At 44.2% G+C, this 20,846-nt stretch overlaps 3 protein-coding genes across 6 annotated transcripts in view; 1 reads left to right on the forward strand and 2 right to left on the reverse strand.

The window, feature by feature from the left end:
• Positions 1–6,575, reverse strand: part of CFAP57 (cilia and flagella associated protein 57) — a 28,953-nt gene extending 22,378 nt beyond the window's left edge. For 3 of the 4 annotated variants that reach the window (XM_066624248.1, XM_066624243.1, XM_066624249.1), the window contains exons 1-4: positions 5,910–6,481; positions 3,991–4,307; positions 1,969–2,261; positions 448–655 (exon numbers count right to left, since the gene is read on the reverse strand). In XM_066624248.1, the coding sequence (XP_066480345.1) occupies positions 448–655; positions 1,969–2,261; positions 3,991–4,307; positions 5,910–6,066 (975 nt within the window). In that variant the 5' untranslated portion in view covers positions 6,067–6,481. Of the gene's footprint in view, positions 1–447; positions 656–1,968; positions 2,262–3,990; positions 4,308–5,909; positions 6,482–6,536 lie in introns of those variants that run through there. The other variant, XM_066624247.1, reaches the window with a different exon arrangement.
• Positions 6,576–6,606: 31 nt separating this feature from the next.
• EBNA1BP2 (EBNA1 binding protein 2) lies at positions 6,607–17,559 on the forward strand. The gene is made up of 10 exons (XM_066624367.1): positions 6,607–6,691; positions 7,363–7,481; positions 10,028–10,111; positions 10,715–10,872; positions 12,203–12,326; positions 12,515–12,604; positions 13,454–13,529; positions 15,357–15,453; positions 16,863–17,025; positions 17,238–17,559. The coding sequence occupies exons 2-10, from the start codon at positions 7,422–7,424 to the stop codon at positions 17,286–17,288; spliced, it is 903 nt and encodes a 300-aa protein (XP_066480464.1). The 5' UTR covers positions 6,607–6,691; positions 7,363–7,421; the 3' UTR covers positions 17,289–17,559.
• Positions 17,560–18,096: 537 nt separating this feature from the next.
• On the reverse strand, positions 18,097–20,789 carry CFAP144 (cilia and flagella associated protein 144). The gene is made up of 4 exons (XM_066624368.1): positions 20,654–20,789; positions 18,986–19,045; positions 18,672–18,775; positions 18,097–18,210 (listed from the first exon to the last, which is right to left on the reverse strand). Exons 1-4 carry the CDS (start codon positions 20,787–20,789, stop codon positions 18,097–18,099), a joined length of 414 nt encoding a protein of 137 aa, XP_066480465.1.
• Between the last annotated feature and the right edge of the window lie 57 nt (positions 20,790–20,846).

The following is a 20,846-nucleotide window of genomic DNA, read 5'->3' on the forward strand; positions in this document are numbered from 1 at the left end:
CATGTGAATCAGCTTTTTCAGTTGTTCTAGTCTGGTCTATAAGACACAGTTGTGTATCCCTTATCCAGAATGCTTGGAACTGGAAGTGTTTTAGACATTGGATTTTCCTGGATTTTGGAATATTTGCATAAACATAATGAGATATCTGGGGGATGAAACCCAAGGATAAACACAAAAATCATTTATGTGTCGTATACATATAGCCCGAAGGTAATTTTATAGAATATTTTTAATAATTTTGTGTATTGTGTACTCTGATTTCTTGTTCTTGATTTCTTGTTCTCCTTCATGATTTCTTGTTATTTAATGAATACATGTCGGCTGGTGCCCTAGGACAAGTTATGTCATGTTGGTGTTCAAAAAAGTTTCTGGGTTTCGGAATTCCTGATACAGTGTAATCAACTCATAGCTAAGTCAAGAATCCTACATCCAAGTCCTAACACCTACCCGTATCTCTCGACTCTCTCTGTAGCCTTCTCTCTCTTCTGACTTCTCAAACAGTAAAATGATGCCTGGACCAGCTGAACAAGCAAAGCCTTTGGAATATGCAGCAATACAAGAAACTCGGGGCAGAGATGCTTGCTGCTGTATTTCAGATTCACAAATTTTCTCACTGGAGATTTCAGGGGAACTGGGGGCAGGAAACTCAATAAGGCTTTAAAGAGAAGAAAGATCATTAATCAGAAGCAATCAGAAAAGTCAAACAAGTTCCAAATTTCAGTTGTGATTTGTGCAAGAATAAGAACCTTTCTTTAAAAAACCTTTTGTATTCTAATGTTGTTGAGCCATTATCCAAATACTAACACAATGTTCTTCCCAATTGTTTGTGCACATTTACTAAGATTACCTCAGTGAACTTCTTTCTAAGTAAATATGCTTAAGATCAAGCTTCATGTTTCTAGTACGTTGTGCTAAAACATCTGGAAAGGACCAATATTTCAGTCTTAATATTTCTCTAGTACATAAATTTATATTTATATTTCTTTAGTATATCCTCCTAAAATATCTGGAACAGACCAACATTTTAGTCTTAAACATGCCACTTGAAGACAACACTTGGAAACCCCTGCTAACAGGGCAAAGAGGCAACTTTTAAAGCGGTGACCTCATATATTTAGCAGGGGGAGAGCAATTGTTCCTCTTCACCCCAGCATGGCATACTTTCCGGTGGCTGTTCCTGGTGTCTCTTCTGTATATATGTGTGTGTGTGTGTGTGTGTGTGTGTGTGTGTGTGTATAAAAAATTAATTAATTAATTAATTGTTGAACCCTTTGGGGACAGGGAACCAAAACCAACTGGTCTGCAATAACTTTGTAAGGGAGATGGTACTGTTGTAAAATGAGGATAATAGTGACCCAAAATTGAAAGATGGGGCAGCTCAATCCGACCTAAGTCCCCCCCCCACAGATGCAGCCACGCCGCTGGAACATGCACTGCATTCCACGGGGGAGTTTCAGGTTCTAGAGGTCTCCTTCAGGTAATTTGTTCCCTTGCCTGAGAGTAGCCTCCACCACCCAAATGGGTCTACTTGAACCAGCACCAGCTACTTTAAGTAGCAAAAATCTGAGTGGTCCGGAAAGGTGGATCAAAGTTGGGAAGAAGGATGTCAGCCCCACTGCCAATACTGCTCCCTTACAAGCCACAATCTGCCCCTGTCCCACCCATTCCACTCCTCTCTCCACTTTATTCCTTCCACCCCCATCCTTACACTGACCTACAGGTGGTGGGACTCTTTTTCTAGCAGCGCTGAATAGCTTTTTGCATTTTGTGGTGCCTATAAAGGAAAATGCTAGGGCCTGGCAGTGCAAGGCCCTATTAGGATTGGGGTATGATTTGTGCAAAGTCATCAGCACAATCATGACCAAGATCCAACTTCAACCCAGGACTTCCAGGTTTTACCGAAACACACTATTTCATCTCTGAACCACACAGACTACTGCAAACTAAGCAGCATGAAGACTGCTTCACCTCTCTGATTCTTGTGGTTGTTCCTCCTTGTCCTTTTCTGTTTCACTGGGAACCTCCTTGCGCTCAATACTTGTCTCCCAGCGTAGATCTCCAGAATCAAATAAGTAGAGTTTGCCTGTGTCTGTACCTACAACCACCTTCTCTTCAGAGAGCCAGGCATGTGACAGATAGTTTTGGGGCTCCCCTCGCAAAAAGTTGGTCTGTTTTAAGGTTCCCTCTGTGTATCTGAACAGTTTGAAAATGCCATATCCTGTAACACAGACTTGGGTATTATCCTGTGGATTGAAGCTGACCTGGAAAGCAACAGATCACAAGTTATTACTTAAGGCAGTGTTTCTCAAACTTTTAGGAGATTTACTCCTAAATAAGTCTTTGAGGGGGAGGGGCAAGGGCATCAATGTGATCCCAGGATCACGTTGCTGGGTGGGGTGGGGTGTGTTTTTATTCACACAGGGCTGCAGGACGTTGCAGGAGGTGCGGGGAGCCCTGCGCAGCCCTCTGCAGGGTTCCCCAAGGCTTGGAATGTTCAAAACAAGTGAACACAAAGCACCTCCTAGAAACTGGAAGTGCTTTGCGTTCGCTTGTTTTGAATGTTCCAAGCCTTAGGGAGCCCTGTGTGGGGCTCTCCACACCTCTTGCAATGTCCCGCAACCCTGTGTGAATAAAAGTACCCCCCCTTGCCCCCTTTAGCAACACGATCCTGGGGATCACCTCACTGCCTCTCCCCTTTCCACGTCCCTTGAAGGGACATGGGAACCTTTACAAGAACTGGTGGGTCACAACCCACCAGTTTGAGAACTGCTGACTTAAGGGAGATTTGTGCACAATTGTCAACCAGTGGAGATGAATATTTGAAGGCCACAGGACAACACAGTGTTATAAAATGTAAAGGGCTGTATCCTAAACAGTTTTAACACAGTGGCACTTGCATAAGCTATCTTCCCTTTCTTCAGGGCAGCTCTCTGAGCCCCTCAAAAAGCTGCTCGAGGGTTAGTGGACCCTTGGGAAAAGAGTTAAGGACTGTAGTAGGAAGGGAAAATTACGGAAAATTGTGCAGAAGTAGCTTCCATGAGTGAAACTTAGGATATATGCCAAACTGTACAGAATTCAAGGGAAACACAGGAACAGGAGACTTCAAAATAAAGGGGGAATGGTCGCATCATAATGTACTGTAATTTATTTCAAGCATTTACTCTGCATTTTTCCTGTAAGCAAGGCAAAAATGCCACTATAGTAAGTATACTCATACCAACCAGCAGAACGCAAAGTATTTTTATCATCTGTTGGCTCCCTAAAATTAGATTACAGTCATACAAAAATCTTTCTCTTAAGAAAATAAATACAGGAGAAATGAATTATCTCCACTAATCCTTACAGAAACTTTCAACACTTAACTGGCTTTATATTTTAACACAGAGAAAAACAAACAACAAAAATGTCACTAAAGCACATGATGGAAGTCAACCTCAGCAATCCCAGTAAAGATCTAACTTTAGTTAAGGGCTAAAGCAATAAAAGGGCAACAGTATCATAATAATAATAATTAGCAATACTAGTACAGTACATCCATTGTAGTCCTAATATACATGCTGCTGTTCATTTTTTTTTTCTTGAAATGGTGATCATTATTGTGTAGTTTTTTTAAAAATATTGCTGTTTCCAGGCCATTGCAACAGGGAACATTGCAGCACTGAGCCAAGTGTAACACTATGTGCATATGACATGCACTACTCACTGAATCCTCCTTTTTGTTATTTTGTGCATATAAGCAATTCAGTTTTCAGGCCTTATGGAGATATGAAGACATGCAACATGAACAGAAGATCTGGGATTTCACTCCAAGAACATCTCCAAATGGCAATTTCTTTTACTGGGGTCCTCGGTGGCTGGGGCCCTACTTTTTCATTTAAGGTAAATGACTAGTGGTTATGCTTATTTTGATTATGTCCCTCAGTACAAGTATAAAAATGGACCTCAGAAGAGATTCCTGCCACTGGACAGTGTTCTTCTCTTCCACCTTACCTGATAGAGAGGACTGTTCTGAACATCAACCTTGATAATTGCCATTGTTCTTTGCTTTTCCCACATCCAGTAGGCAAGGTTTGATTCAGGAGGTCCTGTCTGAGCTACCAGATATTTGGAATCAGGGGAAAAACCCAGACTGACAAATTCCTGAACAGGAAAATCAAAGGTGTTTAGAATCTTCCGCTTCTTGCATGGGACAGATGACAATTCATAGATTGTGATAGTAGGTTTATCTAGCATTGTCTCTGAAATGGCCAAATAGCGTCGGTTTGGACTAATGGCCAGTGCCAGCATCCCTTGACTCTTCTCTGAGCCTGTAAAACACAAAGAAAAAACTAATGTGAGCCTGATGTAATATTGTTTTCATAAGATGAGGCCAAAATGCCAGCAAATTCCAATGCTGTGGAACCTTCATCTCAATATCAGATACTTCAAAATAACATTTTAGGAAACTACTCGGTGAAATAAAATTGGAAAAGTATATCGTTTGTGCTTCATTCACACCTAGATGCAACATGATTAGGGACAAAGAGGCCATTTTCCTAGCAAGTTCCAAAGATGTGTGCAAACAACTGAATTGTGAACATGTCTAAAAATAACATCTATATTTTATATCTCAAAAACATTCAGCAGGGTAAATTTGAGGTTTGCTACTAGCTTTTACTATGCTTTCCATTGTCAATATCCTATGATATCCTATGAATATCCTATGTTCTGAACAAACACTTCAACCATATTCAAAACCAAATCATGACAACTAGTTTGTGACTCTGTGAGTAACATCCAGCACACCTTTAATGCATAAACTCTGCAAAATGAAGAGACAGCAGCTGAAAATGCACTGCAGAAAAGACCTTGCCTGATCGCAGTTGTTCCCAAACTTTTCAACACCAGGACTTTTAAAACAACACTTTATTGGGACCCACCTAGCTTTATGAGACTTCAAATAAATCTAAAATTTAATTAATTAATTTATTTATATGTCTTTATTTACAAAAAAGACCCATTTTTTTAATGAGGCAGCCCTAATGAGCTTTAACAAATGCTCTCCTTCCTTTACCATTTCTCACTAGAAAAATAAAAAAACAAAAACAAAATCTTCTGCTTTTAAAAAATTCTTTATGAGGAGGTATCACCTACTACACATATTTCTCAGAGCTCAGCTCCTTGCAAACTACAGAAGCTGAGCTTTTTTAGGGCAATTGGCTCCTGCAAGTTGCAAGAAAATTGCTAATTGCTCTGTAAAGAACTTGGCTCCTGCAGTTTGCAAAACAACTACTGAGCTTTTTTGGAGAGCAATTAGCAGTTTTCTTGCAAACTCCAGGAGCTGAGCTGTTCGCAGAGTAATTAGCAGCTACCTGATTTATGAATAGGGCGACCAGAAATCCTCTTTTTCCAGAACATGTCCTCTTTTTTACCCTTGTGTCCTGGAAAAGAACTTATATGTCCTCCTTCTTGCAATTAATTATATGCAATATAGCTTTAAATTTAACAATCTAGTAATATAGTGTTTAAATTAACCATGTGAAATCAATATAAGAGTGGTGTTTAGCTTTTATTTTGTCACGTCCTACATTTTTCTTGGATGTCCTGCATTTTGGGGTGCCTAGTCCTCTATTGCAGTTATGACATCTGATCAGCCTGTTTATGAACAGCATCTGGGCTTGAGAGGCAGTTAGTTGCCTGTTATTGCCTGCGTTTACACTGGAAACTCTGCTTGGTCCTTTGTGACCCACCCAAAATCAGATGGCAACCCACAATTTGGGAAGCACTGCCCTGGCCTGCTCTGCCCATGGGGTTTTAGAGTTGCAGAGGGAAAACGTCATCGCTCACTGGGTCATTGCCCTAAAACTCCACGGGTTTTCCTAAAAATGTCATCGCTGGGCACGAGGAAAGGGGGGGAAGGGGAGGTTTACCTGGAATGAACTTCTGCCATTTCTGTTCTATGTGATACTTCACACAGCAATTCCCCGCAGGGTATACAATGATCTGCTCATCGAAGAAGCAGATATTGTTCGCTACTCGAGACTGGAAGCCAAAGATGTGCAGGGACTGTGCCACGATCACCGACATGGTGCCTGAGCCTCAGCCAGCCGCGCTGCCTGGAAGAGAGACACCAAAGGGGGGGGGGAGTCAGGTTGGCCTGTCCACTCACAGGAGAGAGGCAGGTGCCCAGGAGAAGAGAGCCAGGCTGGCCTGTCCACTCCTGGGGTCCCTGGAGTGGACCCTGGAGAGTGGAGGGCTCCCAGGAGGGAGACAGAGAGCCCAGGCAGGCTCACCGGGAGCCTGTCCACTCCCAGGAGACTCCCCGGGCTGGCCTGTCCGCTCCCAGGAGGGAGACAGAGAGCCAGGCTGGCCCGTCCACTCCCAGGGCTCCCCTTCCCCTTCCTCAACAGCCTCCTCGGCCTGCAGCTCGCCCGGCCTCCCTCCGTTAGTAGGGGCCCTTCTCGCCCGGCCTCCGCCCTGCAGGCCTTCCCTGAGCCCTCACGGAAAGGGACACGGGGGGGGGGGCGAATAGCACACGACCAAGAAGACTGTAGCACCGGTTGCCGTGGAGACGGCGTCCCGGAAGCCGGGGGAAGTTGGTCGCAACGGAAGCGGAAGTACGTGTGTCGGAAGCTGCCTGGGGGACCGGAAGTGGCGCCGGACCAGTCCTCGTGGTGGTGGTGTTGGTGGCTGGTTGCGCTGCTGTTGGGAGGTGAGTCGGTGCGGGTTGGAGGGAAAGGGACGCCCCGGGCTCGGCTCTGTGGCCCGAGGGGGGCCGGTCCCTGCAGAGAGTGTGACAGACTGAGCGGCCCCCCCCCGCCTCGAGGATGGAAGGGGCTGCCCGACTTAGAGCCCCAGCCTAGCCGTGTCTACTCAGAAGTAAGCCCCATTTTAGTCAATGGGGCTTACTCCCAAGTAAGTGTGGATCCTTTGCGTGTCTTACTGAGAAGCCAGCCCCATTACGTCCAGTGGGGCTTACTCCTAGGAAGGTGTTACTCAACCGTGGGTCGGTACCCACTAGGTGGGTCGCGAGCCCGTTTCAGGTGGGTCCCCATTGATTTCAATACTTTATTTTTAATATATTAGACGTGATGCTGCCATGGGATGTGGCAGCATTTGGGGAAGTGTTACAGACCTGTACTGTTAACAGGCATACTGTATATGCTTTTAACAATGACAGTCAATGGGACTTACTCCTGAGCACGTGTGGGTAAGATTGTAGCATAGGACTGTGAAAAATTTCCCTGCTTGACGATGTCACTTCCGGTCATGACATCACTTCCGGTGAGTCCTGACAGATTCTCATTCTAAAAAGTGGGTCCCAGCGCTAAAAGTTTGAGAACCACTGGATAGGATTTCTGCCTAATTTTGTTCCCGGTGCAGCTCGGTGAAGGAGGAGTCGTGTCATCCCGAAGCACGCAGTGTGGTGCCCCAGGTTGGACATGGACCAAGACTTGTTGTTGTCGTCAGATTCTGAAGAGTCTGTTATTGCTGACCATGAGGTGCGTTTGGGGCTGTATTCACAAAGTAGGAAAAGCAGCCTGAGTTCTCCTGGCTGTGAATAATTTACATACTGGTCGTATGTTGAGGCCAGCTTCTATAATAGTCTGTCATGGCTTGTGTTGGGCTCTTTTTATTGACTGGTGAAGCCCTGCTTCGGTTCATCTGAAGTTATTTAACCTTTTTTGTGCCATGACACCAAATAAATAAATAAAAGTATAAGAGGGGAACCCACCACTGGTCCCACCTCCCGTCTGGGACCCTGTCCATCCACACCCTCCCACTATTGTTCACTGTAGCCAAATATCAATATTAGAGTAAGAAAAAGTTATCATGGAGCCTAAAACTAGTGAAAGCTATTTTAGCACAATTGCTGAGAACCTGGGCAGGAGTAGGGCACAGTCTCCTGGTACCTGAAGGGATACAACAGTTGCCTCCCCCTGTACCTGGTGGTGCTCTAGTCCAGTGGTCATCAACCCTTTTCATTCTTGTCAGTTGTGGTGACCCCACAACTAAGGCTTCACGACCTCATTGGTGACCTGACCCCAAGGTTGAAGAACACTGATCTAGGGCATTTTTGCTTAATTCCAAGACTTGAAATCTGCAGTGGTGGTGATAGCGGTAAGAGCGCACACTAATAATTACCTGGCATATATAGGGCATTTAAAGTATTCAAAATACTTCATGTATTATTTCAATAATATTACAGATCTGTAACATTTCTGTAAGGTTAGACTAGTTTTGTTGTCTCCGTATTGGTAAGTAGGTAGGGCTGAGGCTGAAAGAACAGTGATTTGCTGAAGACTTCTTGTGAGATTTGAGCTAGGGCAGTGGTGGCTAACCTATGGCACACGTGCCAGAGAGGGCACACATGCCATCGCCCTAGTGGCCAGGCGGGTGCCTCTAGGATCGCCACCCTGGGAGGCGCAGCCACAAAGCCAGCCTCCTCCTGCTTGGCAGCAGCCAGGGCAAAGGAGGAAGGGGTGAGGCCAAGAGGGGAAAGGAATGGACAGCGGGGAAAGAGGGAGATCAGGCGGGGCTGATGATGCTCCCAAGGCACCCCATCTAGCCAGGCCACCCCATCTAGCCAGGCCACCCGGGGAGGAGGAAGGCTGAGAGGCCCTCTGCTCAGCAGCCCAATGGGAGCACTTCCTCCCTCCCCTGTCTGGGGTAAGGCGGGCAGCTCACATGCCACATGAGAGTGGGCACAGCGAAGCTGCTGCAGGCTTTGGGGAGCCAGCCCTGTACATGGTGCTGGTCCTGAAGTAAGTCTCATTAAAGTCATTGGGGTCTGCTCCCCAGGCTCGGATTGCAACCTGAGGGCCCAATCCTATGCGTGTCTGCTCAGGAGTTGGTCCATTGTAGTCAGTGGGGCTTACTCCCAGGAAAGTGAGGGTAGGATTGAAGCCCTAGTCAAAAGGGGGGGGTTGCTCCTAGTTAAAGAGCCCAATCCTATGCATGTCTACTAAGGAGTTAGTCCCATTATAGTCAATGGGGTTTGCTCCCAGGACAGCATGGCTAGGATTGCAGCTTGAGAGCCCACTCCTGTGCAATGTCTGCTCAGAAGTAAGCCCCATTACAGTGGATGAGGCTTGCTCCCAGGAAAGGGTGGCTGGCATTGCAGCCTTGGAGCCTGCTCCTGTGCGTGTCTACTTAGAAGTAAGCCCCATTACAGTGTGTGTGTCTACTCAGAAGTAAGCCCCATTACAGTGGATGAGGCTTGCTCCCAAGAAAGGGTGGCTGGCATTGCAGCCTTGGAGCCCACTCCTGTGCGTATCTACTCAGAAGTAAACCCCATTAGAGTCGATGAGGCTTACTCCTAGGAAAGAGTGGCTGGGATTACAGCCTTAGAGCCCACTTCTGTGGGTAGGGCTTTTTAAAAAAAACATTTTCTTGTTTGAGACAATAAGCAGCGGCAAGGTCTTGCAGCCACCCCTTCCGTGCCAATATTTCTTTACCCAGAATGTAATTAGTCTGTGGAACTCTTTGCCACAGGAAGCAGTGATGACAACTTGCCTAGATGCCTTTAAGAAGGGATTGAACAAATTTCTAGAGAAAAAGTTCATTACAGGTTACAAGTAATAGTAGGTAAAAGATGTTAATGTATAAGTTTTTTCTAAACTAAAACCTCAGTATTCAGGTTAAATTGCTGTGTTGGCACTTTGCTATAAATAAGTGGGTTTTGGGTTGCAGTTTGGGCACTCGGTCTCTAAAAGGTTCGCCGTCACTGAGCTAGGGTTTTGGTAACTCACACTCCTAGCCCATTATGCTGTGCCAGCCATCAGTGGCACAGTGTAGTATCTATTCAGAACTTCGAGCCATACATGCTCATGTAGGGTTAGACATATAGAGCTGCACTTCCTAGTAATCTGTAGGTTGAGTGATTTGGCTTCAACCCTTCTCCCGCTCATCAACTCTTTGTGCTCAGTTGTATGTTTTCTTTGTCACCTGTTGTTTTCTGTTGTAAAGGGGTGTGGGTGGATGACTCCAATATTTGGGTGTGTCAATTTTCTGGGAATCTACTAATGTTTTGCTTTTTCCAATATAGCTCCAGGAGGCGTTTTCTAAAGGTTCACTGAAGCCAGGCCTAAATGTTGTGCTTGAGGGAAGACCAAAACGTTTCAACAATGTGGTGAGTGCTGGGCAATTGAGGCTTATGTGGGATTGTTGTGTGTTACCATATTGAGCATCTGTATGATATAAATATAGAATTTTATAGGAATAGAGTGGACACAGATCAATTGCTTGGTTCCATCTGTACTTTGGACTTGGCAACCAGAACATTCTGTTGTGGGTGGACCTTGCCTTTCCATTAGATATCATATACCAGTTGTAGGACATTTGCTGCTTCTCCTGCTTGGACTATAGAGACCTGTTGGAGATGAGAGAAAATACAAAATGTTGCCATTAATTTGGCTGTAGAATTGGGTAACATAACATTAAAATGCAAGTGTAAAATTTGATAGGAAAATTCTGCATCTACCTTGGTTTTTGCTTCCATGGTGTTGAAGCTGAATGTGGTACTTTCTTTTTCTTATAGTTATTTGATAGGATACACTTGATAGGATACACTTAACAGTGTATATGATGTCTGAAGAGAATCTAATAGTTTGGGGGAATTGTGTAGGCAGGAATGCTCCTACAGACTCCTAGTGCTGTATTGCTTGACATGCTAGTCAGAGTACAGAAGATCTTATGTGTTGCACATATGCACAGTTGACTTTTTTTTTTCTAGGATGGATTGAAGCAGTGCCTGTCTGAATTTCAAAAGCATCTAACTTGGGTGGAACGGCTTGATGTTACTTCTCAACTGCCTACAAATGCAGCTTCTAGTCACGTGCCTCAAAATGATGCTGCCGACCCGGAGGATGACTTCAAGAGAGAGATGAGCTTGTAAGTCTGTATATGAGGTAGAGATTTTTCTTGTGAGCCTGATGTGCTGCATTGTTATCAGTATATACAACAGAACATCTGTTGTATATACATTGTATATATATACAGGAAGTATATACATTGTAGCATCTATGCAAGCTACATGCTTCTAGGTTGTTTGTGTCACCATTTTATTGCCTGCTGCACAAATATAGGAACCTGCTAGTATACTGGACATGCATATACTTGAAGTATCTCTGAAAATACATACTAAATGGGCTATACTAAATACATACTAAATATTTTGTGATCTTTTGTCTTATTTTCACCTAGATTGTGAACTGTTTAGGAACAAGGATCATTTCTATTCTGTAAGATGGCTGTTACTTGTCCTGACCCCCTAGAAAGGACAAACACTATTAAATGTTGTTTTAGGCTTAGTAGCCCTAAAGGACACTGGGTGTCCATTGTGGGGGAGCAAGGTCTAGCATAACATAATTGCAGTTCTGAGCATTTAGCAGTGGAAGCAACAGCACAACAATAGCTTAGAAACAAGGTTAACATGGCAACACCAACAATCACTCTCATATCATCCCTAGGAGTAGAGCCCCTCATCCCACAAGCACATCATGTGTTGTCAGTTTACAACATCCTTCACATGGGAACCTTTATTATATAAGAAGTGGTTATTACATGGCATATGACAGATGTTCCCTTTAGGAGGCCTCCTTGATTCCACCACAGAATGTAGCGCACCCCCCATTGGCACTGCTGCATTGGTGCTGGAAAATTGGTTAGGATTGGGTTGAAAGTTAATAAAGTGGCTTACATAGCAAAAGGAATGCAAAACTGGTTCCTTGTCCCAAAAGGGCTCATGAACAAACATAAAAGGGAGCGATCAGTAACCACTGCCGGAAGTATTGCTCTGTTGGGTTGAATAGTTGTTATTCACCAGCTAACTGCAAGAGAGTTGCTACTCTCAATTGTGCTTCTTTTGTATCGGTGTCTGTGTATAGGAAGTAAACACATTACAAAGGAATGGGAAAGGAGCCATGTCAAGTAAAATGAATATACGTTACAACAGCAGCAAATTCATAGAAAGCAATACTCTGATCTGTCCGATAGGTTTGTGAGAAGCAGGAGATAAGGGTTGAAGTCCCACCCTGGGAGATGTGAATGTGGCTCCCACAAGGCCGTACCCTTCCTTTTAGGCATCCTACCTACAACCATGTTAGATGGGAGAAGTCCATCTAACTGCAACTATTTTGTCCAAAACTGATGAAAGCCATGAAAGGATGCCAGCTGCCATCAAGATATAAAAATTTTAATATGCTGTCTTTTGTTTTCTCAGTTACCATCAGGCCCAAGCATCTGTTCTAGAAGCCTTGCCTCGGCTGCATCAGCTCAAAATACTCACTAAGCGACCGGATGATTATTTTGCAGAGATGGCAAAATCTGATCAGCAAATGCAAAAAGTAAGATGTGTGGTTGATCAAACTATTTTTTTTAAACTAACTTGTATAATGGACATCTTAGTAGTTCGTTCTCTGATCCAAAACTGTAACCTGTCTATTGAACTGGTGATGCCAATGGTTCAAAGCCACTAGCTTCAGAAGCCTTCATTTGCATAACCACTATGTTTGTTTGCTATCTCCTAATTTAGATTCGGCAAAAGCTGAAGAGCAAACAAGAAGCAATGGAAAAGAGTGAAAAGGCCAAACAACTCCGGGCTTTGAGAAAATATGGCAAAAGGGTAAGGAGAAAATCAGAGAAGAGCACATAGGGAGGCCCTTTGAGTTTCAGGACAAGGGCATACTTTTGGACAGTTTTGATTGGAGGTCTGGAAAGTAGATATTTTGGGGAGAGGAATCCAGCTCCTGAGCGTTAACACACAATCAGGGCTGGCCCACCCGTGATGCTAAATGAAAGGCTCGTGCTGGCAAGTTATGGGGAGCAGCAAAGTGATGAGGGGCCCCCCACTCCTTATGCCTGCCTTTCATCCCCCCTGCTATGCCATTCATTGATCCACTTCACTCTCTAAACTTATGGGTAGCAGCAGTCCATCTCCTCATCCAGAAGGGAAGGGGGTGGAGCTGCTGCCACCTCCTTACACACCTTACACACACACCTTACATCTGTGGTTTTAGGAAAGCAGCTCCAGCACCGCTTCCTCCATGTCTTCCTATTTCACTTAAACGGAATGAGCATTCTTTGCTTATCCTGTTTATTTTGAACAAGATGATGAGGAAAAAGGAGGTTGTGCTGGAGTTCAAGCTGGGGTGGGGAGTGGGCTCAAGGCTGCCTTTTCCTCTTTACCTGCCCAGCTGCTTTTCTAAGCAGGAAGGTGGATAAGGAAGCAGTGGCGGTTTCCCCCCTCCTTTCTCCAGCAGCAAGGGCTGGAGCTGCCACTACTGGGTGTGCAAGATGGTAGTGGTGTGTACATACTGCACAGAAGTGCAGCAAAATTTCAGACAGCAACTAAGCTTTGTTGGGCCTGGTGTGTGTGTGTGTGTTTTACAGAGATGCACAAAAGAGGGGAGTCTTTTGGAAAGGACTGGGGCAGAAGAGGGGGCAAACCTAATATTTGATTTCTTATTGATAGGTACAAACTGAGGTCTTGCAGAAGAGGCAGAAAGAGAAGTCCATGATGCTGCATGCAGTCAAGAAATACCAGAAAGGTATGCACTCTGCTCTTTTTTCTTTCTCTGAAGCCTTGCAAAGGGGAGTATGTGATATGGAGTTTGTGCTGTGGAAAAACATGTAGAAACATGTTTCTCCACATCTAAAAACTTGTGGAAAAACTGCTGCATAGCAGAAGCAAGATAAGCATAGCCCTCTGTGGTAAAAGATTGTCCCACTGGATATTAGTATGGTCCAATCCAATTTGGATGCTGTGCCAACAGTGTAACACCTGCTATATCCTAAGCTTGTTCAGGCAATGCCCCACTGGTGCAGCCCTTCCCAGTAATGTCTCCAGTGTCTGTGGAAATAGTGATACAGCCTGTCATCTGTGAAGTGGCATCCTGATTTCAGTGCAATGTTGGTCCGACATCCAAAGAGCTAATCGCCACATCTGCCCAGCCCCAATGCTGGTGACCAGAGGAGTGCTGCCAGGATGACCTGAGCAGGAAGCAGACACAAGACCAATGAGCAGCCACCAGGAATGAGCAATGTGGCAAAAACCACCAGCACCAACTATGGGGAGATGTTCCAAGGACCTTGTGTGTGCATGCACAGACAACACAAGGATACCATAGCAGTCCTATCACCTACACCTACAGCCTATCACTCTCCAGGAGTTTGAAAAGCACAGTAAGTCCTTGTGAGGGGGAGGCAGCGGAGGCAGGGGGGAAGGCAGTGACGCGATCCCCAGGATCGTGTGTCTCAGGGAGGCTGCAGGGACTGGGATGCACTCACCAGTCCCTGCAGCATTGTCCTGGGGGTGCGGGGAGTCCTGCAGGCACTCGCGCAGGGCTCCCTGCAGGACTCCCCAGCTGGTTTGAAGTGAAAGTAGAGCAATCGCGCTCCACTTCCAGTTTTGTACCCCAATTTCCTCGCAGTTTGGGCCTCTCGTGCCTGGAAATTGCACCACAATTTCCTCCCAGTTTGGGCCTCTCGTGCCAGTTTCCAAGTTACATTGGCATGACATTTTTCAAGTTATGCACTGGCATCTGTGGCACACTCATCAGCAGATTTATGCACTAGTGGGGTGATCATAATTTGTGCCTTTCATACATGGACATACGCTGACATATCTTGAAGTCTGAATTGGACAATTAATCTTGGTCCTGAATGCTAAGCTTAGGATAGTTTGATTAGTAAGTAATTTGGTCGTAAGTTTGGATGGTAAGGTTGTGCCTGCAGTTCATTTATAATTGGACATGGGATTAACACGCCAGTATTTGCCACCAGGGAAGCCCTTTCTGTAGCGTGCAGTGTTTAGTCTCAGCAATTAATCCTGTTTTGCTCTGTTTTTTTGTTGCCCACCAAGTCTTGCTACAAACACATTGTCTTGCTCTGTAGCCTGTCGATCTAGTTACATCTCTACGCAAAAGCATTTATGTACTATCTCTAAAAGTAGTTGGCTTCATTTTACAAGCCTGGCCGGATATGGTTGGCAATATGTTAGGCATAAATATATTACTGTATATTACATATTAATGCCAGAATGAAGAGTAGGCTGCATCATCTGTTTTTCCCAATGCAACTACTATATTCTTATTTGAATCACTTTGAGTAATCAGTCACTGTCTTATATTTGTGTTTAGCACAATATGATCTGTTTTATTTTATCATGTAAACTCCCCAGACTAACTACTTGTCATCTCTATAATGGGAATTATGACTTAGAATGTGAGACTGTTGGAAAGATCACAGAGCAGTTTGAATGTGCTTTGTGCATAGATAACATCAGTTAGGGTTAAAAGTAGTTTTCAGACAGCAATTATTCTGGGGTTTCTATGGGTTGGCTTTAATGCAATTCTATCATTCTGCTCTTTATGTAGGTCTCTCAGACAAACTGGAATTTCTGGAGGGGGAGCAGCCAGTAGCTTCTCGAGGCAAGAAGAAGGAGGGGACTGGAAATCAACTAATAAAGAAAGGGTATGACCCAGGAAGCAAGACTTGTTCAGTGAAGCCTCAACAAGTTTTGCCTTTTTCATTAAAAACTAATAATAATAATACAGGTATTTATATACTGCCTTTCTTGGTCCTCAGATTTTAATTCAAGGCGGTTTACATAGGCAGGCTGTTCTAAATCCCCGTAGGGATTTTTACAATTGAAGAAGGTTCTATCTTTCAAGAACCACATTTCACATAGATCTTTTGCTGATCTGGTATCACATTCTGGCCTCCAGTTTCCTCCCACGCAGGCTGACATGCAGCTCCTTTATCTCTCACTTGAAGGGCTGCCAAGATGCTTACAGGTGGAATAACTTTGCTCAGCTTGTCAGCTACTTTAAGGTTTTGCCATTCATGGTGCCAGTGGTCTCAAACTGGTGACCTTCGGATGTTATCTTCAGGCAAAGGGAGGTTCTACCCTCTAGACCAACCTCCTGCCCTATAACTAAAAACTAGTTATATATGTTTTGCGTGTGCCTTGATGCACTATCATAAATCAGCTGTATTTAATTGACTTTCAGTATCATTGGTCACCCCTTCCTCCATTTATCCATTAGATTGAAGGCTCACTGTATTTTGTTTCTTTTGAACCAAATAACACAAATTTTGGAACCAGTAAAGGAGAGACAATATTCAGCTTTCAATGTGTATTTATGTGGGTTTTTTTTTCAGTTTGAACCTGATATTCTGGTCAATTTTTTTTTTTTAAAGCGTATGGGTTTCTGGTTCTTGTATCAGCTTGAAATATATGGGTGGGCTGTTTGTGATTCTCCAAAGGACAAAGGAAAACTTTGTGTTCTACAGTAATTAATTTGAAAAGAGCTAGGGCTGTAATTGTATGCACACTTGCATGGGAATATGTCCCATTTAACTCCATGAGACCTAGTTCTGAGTTGACAGGCACAGGATTGCACTGTAAATCTATGATTGTGAACATTTGGGACTAATATTTCCAGATTTTATCAAGCTTGAAGACTTAGCCTGGGATTTGCTGAGAATCAGAGCCTTGGCACAAGTGCCATTCATACATATAGACAACATAAATTGGCCTCTGCTGCCCTGCTGTTCTCGCCATTAACCTTGATGCTGAATGAGGCTGCAGTCCTATGCCTGCCTTACCCAGGAGTAAGCCTGTGTAGCAAAGTGAAATGTACTTTGGAGAAGGTATGAATAGAATTGCACTATGAGAAGCTTTTACTTTAAAATACGACAAAGTTGGAAGTATGGGGGGGCATTTCTTAAAAGAAAGCAGATCAGAGTCTGACGTATTTTCTTCTCAGAATAGGCATGGCAGGCAGATTATTTGGCCTGAGGTGCGGACTATAACCTACAAACCTGGGAAGTGGTGGGATACTACCCAGTCATGGCTGATTAGTTTGTTTTCCTTTCAGACCAAATGCCAAACGACGATACAAGAATCAGAAGTTTGGTTTTGGTGGTAAAAAGAAAGGCACAAAGTGGAACACTCGAGACAGTCACAATGATACGTCCGGCTTCCGTGCTAGTGTGGCCCATAACAAAGGGTCTGGGAAAGCAAGAAAAAAGGTTGCCAAGGTGAGTACTTGTCATGAACAGGGACCTGGGAAGTAATATAACTATATTCTAGAAGAGCATGGTGAGAATTCAGCTGTCTAGGAATGTCTTTCTACAATTGAGCTGGGTTAGGGAGCATTCATTCTGGCACATGGCATTTTTGTCTGTCTTGTATATGATGGAGGTGGCAGGATGGTAGTTAACTCTGTACTTGTCCATCTCTTTCTTTGCAGAAGAGGCCTGGCAAAAAGATGAGGCAGAAAGTAAAGAACCGTTCCCGATGAGGAATGAAGAGGGTGGACATCTCTTTTCTGAAGTCTTACTTTCTTCCAGAGTGTAGGCATGCAGCCATATGTTGATGTTGGTAATGGCCTCCTTTGCCATTCTGCCTGCTACAGAATCAACAGACAATACCACCTAGTGTTGAACACACCAGTGTTTGGACATGGACTGTCAGCAGTAGCTTCCTGCTGTCTCTGTTTTCACGTTGACTTGGTCTTTCTTGAGTCTCCTTATGCAAGACTATGAATTAAACAGTTTTGAAAGTTTACAGTACATACTTCAGCCATATTCTCTTTAGGAGGTCTCTTCTGGTGGCATTTGGAGGAGCTTGCTGATCCCTTAAATTCTCTCTGCAGCTCATATGCAACAGTGCTTGTGCATCAGGTGCTGCTACCCATTTGGAAGCCATGTAGCTACTGAAGTAGCAACGCCCATACCTCTGCTACTTCATGATTCCCTCTGCTAAAGGCATTGACTCCCTCTCCCCTATTTAGCCACAGAGGCTAGTGGTGTGCCACAACCACTTTTTCACAAGCTGCTGCTTCTCATGTAAACTGTTTTGGGGAGGCGGATTGTGTTCTATGTAACTTCTCTAAAATGGACTTCTACATAAATAAATATAGCAGGTACAGCAGCAGATAAAGTTTTGGGACAGTTTTACTGTAAACAGAAAGTGTTCCAACACTGAGCTACCTTCCTTGCCTTAGGGCTCTGCTTTGTTTCATGTAGCTGCTAAGCATTTGAGACAGTGCAGATCAACCCCCACTAAATTAAGTTTCTAGTCTCCTTCGGTTAAACCCTATGGTGTCCTCATCTCTTATCTTTTGACATCTCCTTCAGGCGCCACATGGCAGCCATGTATTTGGTGATTTCAGAGTTCCGGCATGGGAAATACAGCCTTGGGTCATTCCGATTTATACTGACCTGCAACAGAGAGTTTGAGCATAGTATAAACAACATCAGGCATAAGAAAGAAACAATTTTTCACATGTACAGGCTGCCTTTCTACCAAGGAACTCAGGGCAATATACATGGCTCCTCCCCTTCCTTTTATCCTCACAACAACCCAGTGAAATAGGTTAGGCTGAGAGAGAGTGACTGATCTAAGGTCACCCACTAATATCTATGGCCTAATAGGGATTTGAAGGTAGGTGTGCTGAGTTCAACTCGCTAACCACTACTTAACTGAAACTCTATATCTGGTGAAATCTCTGGTTTCTGATTGTTTGTTGGTAGGATCCTGTGAACCTTTTCAGCACTTTACTCCATAGCTGTAAGGGCTAGGATTTTTAGGATATTTGATTAGGAACTTCTGTGGCAATCCCTCGATCCCGCCATTCAGGCAGCTGTCTCTACATAAATAAACTTCTTGAAAACCCACTCACCAAAGGTGTGGAAAACCAGCCAATTTCCTGGCTTGTGGTTTGTGGTTCTGTGTATTTTTTTGGAGGTTCAAGAGCAGCATGATGAATAAGTTTCAGGAACTTATCTGTTGGGTTAAAGAATTGACACAGAATTACTAAGTCTAGACTGGGTGCAGTGCATTATCATTATTGATAAGTGTCATCAATGTGCATTTTACAATGAGTGCAAAGATAGGCTATACTTTTCTCTGATTTGCTGGAAATATTTCTTAAACAGTCTTGATTTTTTTTTTTTTTACTTCACTACTAAACGTTTAAAAGCAAAGGTTTCTTACCATCTGCAGGCTCTTCTATGTTATCATGCCAAGAACTAGGTTTTCTGGTTATGGTGTGAACTTGAAGGCAAAATTTAAAAAAAAAATGGAAATTAGTCACTAGTAGACCTCAAGCAGCAGTGTGGAGGGGCAGGAAGCCTAATGAGGCTCAAAACTGATTGTATTTTTTCTTTCTATCTAAACCAGGGGTCTCCAAACTTTTTGGCCAGTGGGCTGCATCAATTATCTGGCATTGTTTTGAGGGCCGGGAAAAAAATTTAAATATAAAATTTAAATAAATAAACTAGAGATGGAACTTAGATGAGTGAATAAATGAATGAATGGATTCATTCATTCAACCTCTCTGGCCCTCAGAACACCCTCCAGACACAACCAGAGCACAGCTCTGGTCGTGTTCAGTTGAGTGGGCCAGAGGCTTTCAGGGGACAAGAGCCTGCCGGTGGGCCAGACACAGGCTTGCTGTGGACCGCATCTGGCCCCCGGGCTGGGGTTTGGAGACCCCTGATCTAAACCCTGGATGAATTCTGTAGTTGAGCAAAGATGTGCTCTGGATGATGTACACACTTGGCACAAACAGCACGGGAACTTGTCAAAGCCTGCTGTTCCTTTTACAGGAAAAGATTGGCTTCTGAAGTAAGAGTCAGATGGGATAGGACTTTAAATGTTACAATTTTGTTTAAATTCCTGTTCCTGATTGAGTTTGGGTTGTATATTAAAGTACATAAAGTCTGCTAAGGTGATAAAAGCAAATTGCTTTCCTATAGCTTCCAACTGAATTAAGTCTGGAACTGAGAATGTGAGGAGTTATGCATCCACATGCAGCCTGCTCCTATGCACTTCAGCACACCCAACTCTCCATAGCAGTGGTTCTCAAATTTTTAGGGCTGGGACCCACTTTTTAGAATGAGAATCTGTCAGGACCCACAGGAAGTGATGTCATGGCTGGCCAGTGGCATCAAACATGACAATTTTTAACAATCCTAGGCTGCAATCCTACCCACACTTACCCAGGAGTAAGCCCCATTTATCATTGTTAAAACCATATACCTAGTAGCCTGTTAAAAGAACAGATCTGTAATGTTTCCTCAAAAGCAGTCACATGGTATGTCTGATATATTAAAAATAAAATAAATGGAGACCCACCTGAAATTGACTTGCAATCCACCTAGTGGTTCCTGACCCACAGTTTGAGAAACACTGTTCCATAGGCTTGCAGTCCTAATTTCTGTTTGGGCATCAAGGCTCACTTTGTGATACATATTCTCAGGTATATCAGGAGTCAATTTGGGTACTAGCCAAGGGTGTGAACTTTCTGTACTGGTGGTAGTGTCTAATGTAGAGGTGCCCCCCATATTTTTTACATAGGTACATGCACATTGCACACATCCATGAACTTCATCGGGTTCATGAGGCTGAAGCTGACAGTACAGTCCTACACCTATTTACTCAGGAGTAAGCCCTACTGGGTTCAATGGGGCTTACTCTCAGGTAAGTGTGTAGGACTACAGTCTAAGTAGTTATTGGTAGGAAGCCATTAGCCCCAACCTCGATTATCCAGTTTTGTATCGCGTGTGCTCTGCTATGGGGAGGGGAGAGTCATCCACGTTAAGGGAAAATCCCTACTCCCCCCCCCCCCGTCTCCATAATTCCATCCCATCGCCTCCATACCCTGCATGAGGGGGTTCATCGCGTACTCCGTGTGCAGGCGCTGGTGTCGCAGCTCCTTCCGGACTGTCTCGCAGAAGATCTTGTTCTGACTGACCGGGTCGAGCGGCTCCTTGGGAGCTTTGGTCACCCCCGCCATCTGCCTGCCTGGGGGCGTTCAGCCCAGGAGAGCCCCTCGAGGTCTTTTCTGAGGGGT

This window comes from Tiliqua scincoides, chromosome 4 (genome assembly GCF_035046505.1).
Source record: "Tiliqua scincoides isolate rTilSci1 chromosome 4, rTilSci1.hap2, whole genome shotgun sequence".
NCBI classification, from domain to species: Eukaryota; Metazoa; Chordata; class Lepidosauria; order Squamata; family Scincidae; genus Tiliqua; species Tiliqua scincoides.